At 48.9% G+C, this 4,525-nt stretch overlaps 1 protein-coding gene across 1 annotated transcript in view; it reads right to left on the reverse strand.

Annotated features, from left to right (window-relative positions):
- Positions 1 to 2,925, reverse strand: part of si:ch211-156l18.8 (probable G-protein coupled receptor 158) — a 22,143-nt gene extending 19,218 nt beyond the window's left edge. The window contains exons 1-2 of the mRNA XM_035660925.1: positions 2,027 to 2,925; positions 1,174 to 1,282 (exon numbers count right to left, since the gene is read on the reverse strand). Coding sequence (XP_035516818.1) covers positions 1,174 to 1,282; positions 2,027 to 2,925 — 1,008 coding nt within the window. The remainder of the gene's footprint in view (positions 1 to 1,173; positions 1,283 to 2,026) is intronic.
- Positions 2,926 to 4,525: the final 1,600 nt, after the last annotated feature.

Genomic DNA, 4,525 nt, shown 5'->3' on the forward strand with positions numbered 1-4,525 from the left:
GGGGGCTTCACACTGGAGGAGGATGAATTCTCAAACCAACCTGTTGATGAAATGCCATCAGATTTTGAAGGATTGTTTGGAGTTGGTATATCTAAGGTTAAATGCTAAATGTGGTTGCAACTGCATAGTGCATTCAAGAGTCATGGCACCCAACAACCATTTGGCAACTATTTGAATAACTATTTCTCTGACTTAATCATAAGTAATTTAAGTAATTTAAGTACCAGGTTTCACATGTATTTAATGAAATTTGTAGAAAAAAAGTATTGCAAAGTGACTCGATGAATGTTTACCATAGTCACCATCTTAGTTCAACGTGTTAACATGCTAGCAGTCGCTAATTATCCCTAAAAACAAAGTAGTTTTGCAGGTATCGCAGTGAGTTTGTCACCATAACGTATTACAGTTCAACCTCTGGGGAACATAAATCAACCACATCTGATGACAAACCATTCAATATTTGTAGAGACATTTTACTCATGCCCCCAAACCAACCTGCTGGTGGCGCTATATAAAAAGTCAGAGGATCACCAACATCACTGGGATTCATCATCTGGGAACCATGAATGTCTGTAACGAATGATGTGCCAATGTATCCAGTAGATGTTGAGATATTTCACTGGATAAGTGAATACATTTACCTGCTTGTGGCACTAGATGAAAAGTCAACGTCAAGATCACTAGGATTCATCATCTGGGTACCTTGAACATATTTACCAAATTTCATACCAGTCTACCCAGTAGTTGTTGAGGTATTTCAGTGTGGACCACAGTGGTGAATGGACGGACAATGCCATCATAAAGCTGCGTTGTTAGGCTAAAACTGTGAATATGTCTGTGTGGTGGTGATGTTGGCTCTACAGTATATGTGCACCAGAACAACCACTCTTTCTTCCTGTTGCCTAACTTTCCATCAAATTTCATTTAAATCTGTTGAAAGGTTTTGAGATATCTAACAAACTAAACAAGGATCTCTAACTAAGCACACAGCCGTGCATGCAGAAGTAATAAACCAGCTATTTGTGACTTTAGTTAATCAATCATCGGTTCCCCTGTAATTAGGCAGTTTCATACTAAAGCAGACTAAATACAAAAAAGAGTTTTTATTCTGGTTCAGCTCAAAGACAACAAGCAGCAGCTAGTCTCTCCCGGTCCTTGTATCATTATGTTTACCTCCATGCTGGTGCGGTTGCACTCGTGACTATCAGCAAACCACCCGTCTCCTGTTGCACACTGGTCCAAGTCGATGTCTTGAATGTTGACATCCACACGGATCACACCTCTGACACACAAACACACACACAGAGGATAATCAAATAATCAAACTTATTACAAAAAGCCCTTTAAGTGGGTTTCCCTTTTCAAATATTTTAGATTTTATCCAACTCTGTCGATTCAAACATGTTTTTTTATTCCAAATTCTTATCAAACTCATCTCCAAGGTGCTGGAGAGAAGGTCACAGGGGCCAACACAGAACTAGGAAGGCAGGTGAATTACAAATACTGCTGCTGTCAGCTTCAAAAGCTTTTACCCTTTTCAGGGACTTTCAGGGTGAATACTTAGACTCACAACCGAGTATTTCTGAAACGTTATCCTGGTTTTTAATACATTTTTCTGGCAGTGAAGACAAGAAAATGTACTTAAGCTTCAGTAAAAAACAGGAAAAAAAGTTAAGAGAAGTTTCTTTAACAGTCTACTTGCAATAATATCATCACCACGAGCTGGATCAGATCCTCCCCTGAAACAACCAAGAGCTTGAAAGCATCATGCTGAGTTAAAGGAGCCTCAGTCCCATTAAAAGTTTCAGGTACTTTGGGAAATTTAGATTGTGTAACATCAGAAACCAACACAGACGACCAAAGAAACAAGATATTGGTCACCAACTGCACCAACTCACCTGTCTGAAACCAGTGACACCATCAGCAGAGATAACTTGGTTGTGTTTGTGTGTTCCAGTATTTTCTGTATTAATAACATAATTTTTGTAATGTTTTATCTGTGTGTGTGTGTGGTACTGGCCCTAACCTGAACTCTGGCGTCAGGTCAGGCTTGAGGCCGTAGTAGGACGTGGACAGGGTGAGCATCCAGCCGGGCACGAAGCAACCGTCCTCACAGTCGAGGAAGGGGGCGCTGGCCCATCGCACCCCACTACGATTGGTCACGTAGCTGTCGCCCTGCCTCCACTTGGGCGTGTCCAAGGTGCTGAGGTCATTGAGGAGCACCCGCTTGGACAGGGCGGCCATCACCTGGGGGGACTCTGGGAATTTAAAACTTCTGAACCAGCTGTCGTCGGGGGCTGGGGCGGGCGGGTGCAGGCTCTCCCAGGCCTTGGATAAGTCCTGGAGGATGATGTTCTGCACTTTGGCCGCTGGGTTGCGGGATGCACGGAGAACCAGCTGCGGCACCTGGGCAGTCGGGTCGGCATCAAAGGTGAGCAGGGCCCGCTGGATGAGCACGTCGGCCTCCAGGAGGGCGCGGACCAGGGCGTGGTACCACTCCATATCCTCTTGTACGGTGCTCTCCCGCAGGTCACTGGCCTGGAAGATCATGTTGAGGAAGTTGGCCGTGTTGGCCAGCGCGTCCAGAGCCGGCCGGAGGGGGGCACTAAAGCTGGTGGGCAGGGATCCAGACTGCCCCGGGGTGCTGTACGCCCGTGAGCAGCGGGCCACTTCCAGAGTGGAGGCTTCTCCAGTGTACAGGAAGGTCTCTGCTGGTGACCAGTCATCTTCCTCCTCTGTGGGAGCTTCTGTAGGCTCTGGGGGACTGAAGGAAGTGGAGGGGCTGGTGGAGATGTCTGAGCTTCCTGTCCTGTTTGATAAAGAGTCTGTGCTGTTGTCTGCCTCCACAGTGACTCCTGATGTGTCTGGAGTTACCTGCGCTCTGAGGAGGGATGGGAGCAGAAGAACAAGCCAAACAGGACCCATCCTGAAGTCACTCTGAAGAAGGAGAAAAAGAGGAGGAGAGGATGGGAGGGGGGGTTTCTTTTTGGGCTTGACCCCTCTGTAATTCCTCTGAGCAGAAGAAAAAAAGTCACATGTTTGCGCAGGTTTGGAGTTTCCGCAGGGAGTTCTTCATCTTCACATCAGAGAGGCGCTGCAGCAGCAGCAGCAGGTGTCCGGGAGGAGCTCGGTTTGCTCACAGTCACACTCGGAGCGCACAGCTCCATCTGTGCGCCGCACGGACACACGCACGCGCGCCACTGCACTCGCGCACACACTTAGATACCATTAAACCTGCGTGTCCCTGGTGGTGCTGGTGGTGGTGGGAGGCGGAGGACGCAGGGAGCAATCCTTGCATCTCCGCAGTCCGTCCGGTGTCCCCCCTGCCTGCGGTGCCGCTCAGTCTCCGTGTGCCGCGGTTTACTGTCGTGCAGCCGTGCGCCAAGCTCCAGAGCAAAGCAAACGCAGCGTGCGCAAGATAGAGGAGGAGGAGGCGGGGAGGGAGGAGGAGGAGGAGGAGAAAAAGAAAAGCTCAATTTGGGGGATCCCCGTGTCAGGGGGAGGAAGAGAGATGGAGAGTCGTACGTTGTGAGATGAAGGATGGAGAGAGCCCAATTTCCTCCATCTTTTTCTCTCCTCTCCTCTTGTTCTTGTCCTGCCGCTCTGCTATCTGTATGCTCCAAGAAGAGGCTTCCAGCCCATCTGACGGGATCGGCTTGTGATGCTCGTCCATCCTCCCTCCCTCCTTCCCATCGCACACTCCATCCCCCTCTCTTCCCATCATTCCCTCTTCCCTCCACTCCCCTTTATTCACCCTGTTGCCTCCCTCCATCCGGTGATCCAGAGGGCGCTGGAAAAAGGGTGATGAGAGTGGTACATCGTTGTGAGTGTGTGTGTGTGGTGTTGTGTGTGTGTTCATCAGAGGACGAGGATGATGCAGTCAGTCAAAGTATGAGGGTAAGCTCTGCTGCATTTCGGCATTCCATCAAGAGATCCCCCCCCCTGCTGGATGGATGGATGGATTAACCCCTACGGTATACAGGACGAGAGTATATGAGGAAGAGGATACTCCTTTTAATGCACACACACGCACACAACACACGCACACACACACACACACACCAACACACACACAGACAAGGGAGGAGATCATAGATGCAGACATATTGACATTCGTAGCATTACAGATATAAAAACAATCAATAACGAGATTTGATTTCTATCGTTATGTAGGGTTTTATGCATGTCAGCGAATTCCCTGCTTGGTATGTGTGTGTGGTGTGTTGTGCGGCGCACAGGGGTCCGATGGACGTGAGATGCTGATTGAGAAGCATGAGGAAGAAGTAAAAGAGACGAGAGAGAGAGAAGAGGAGCAGGGGGCGCTGCGGGAGGTGTGAGCAGGCCAGAATTCATTGTTTTGGGTGGCCATGGCAACGGATTCTTAGACCCCCCCCACACACACAGCACACAACTCCCACCTCCCACCCTGGGACTTCGACTGCAGAGAGAAGGTGCTGCAGTCGAGCCTGAAGGAAAGACAATGAAGACAGTAGTGTGTTGTGTGTGTGTGTGTCAGATCTCTCCC

The sequence above is a fragment of the Morone saxatilis genome, unplaced genomic scaffold (assembly GCF_004916995.1).
Source record: "Morone saxatilis isolate NCDOM2014 unplaced genomic scaffold, NCSU_SB_2.0 Contig17, whole genome shotgun sequence".
Lineage (NCBI taxonomy): Eukaryota > Metazoa > Chordata > Actinopteri > Moronidae > Morone > Morone saxatilis.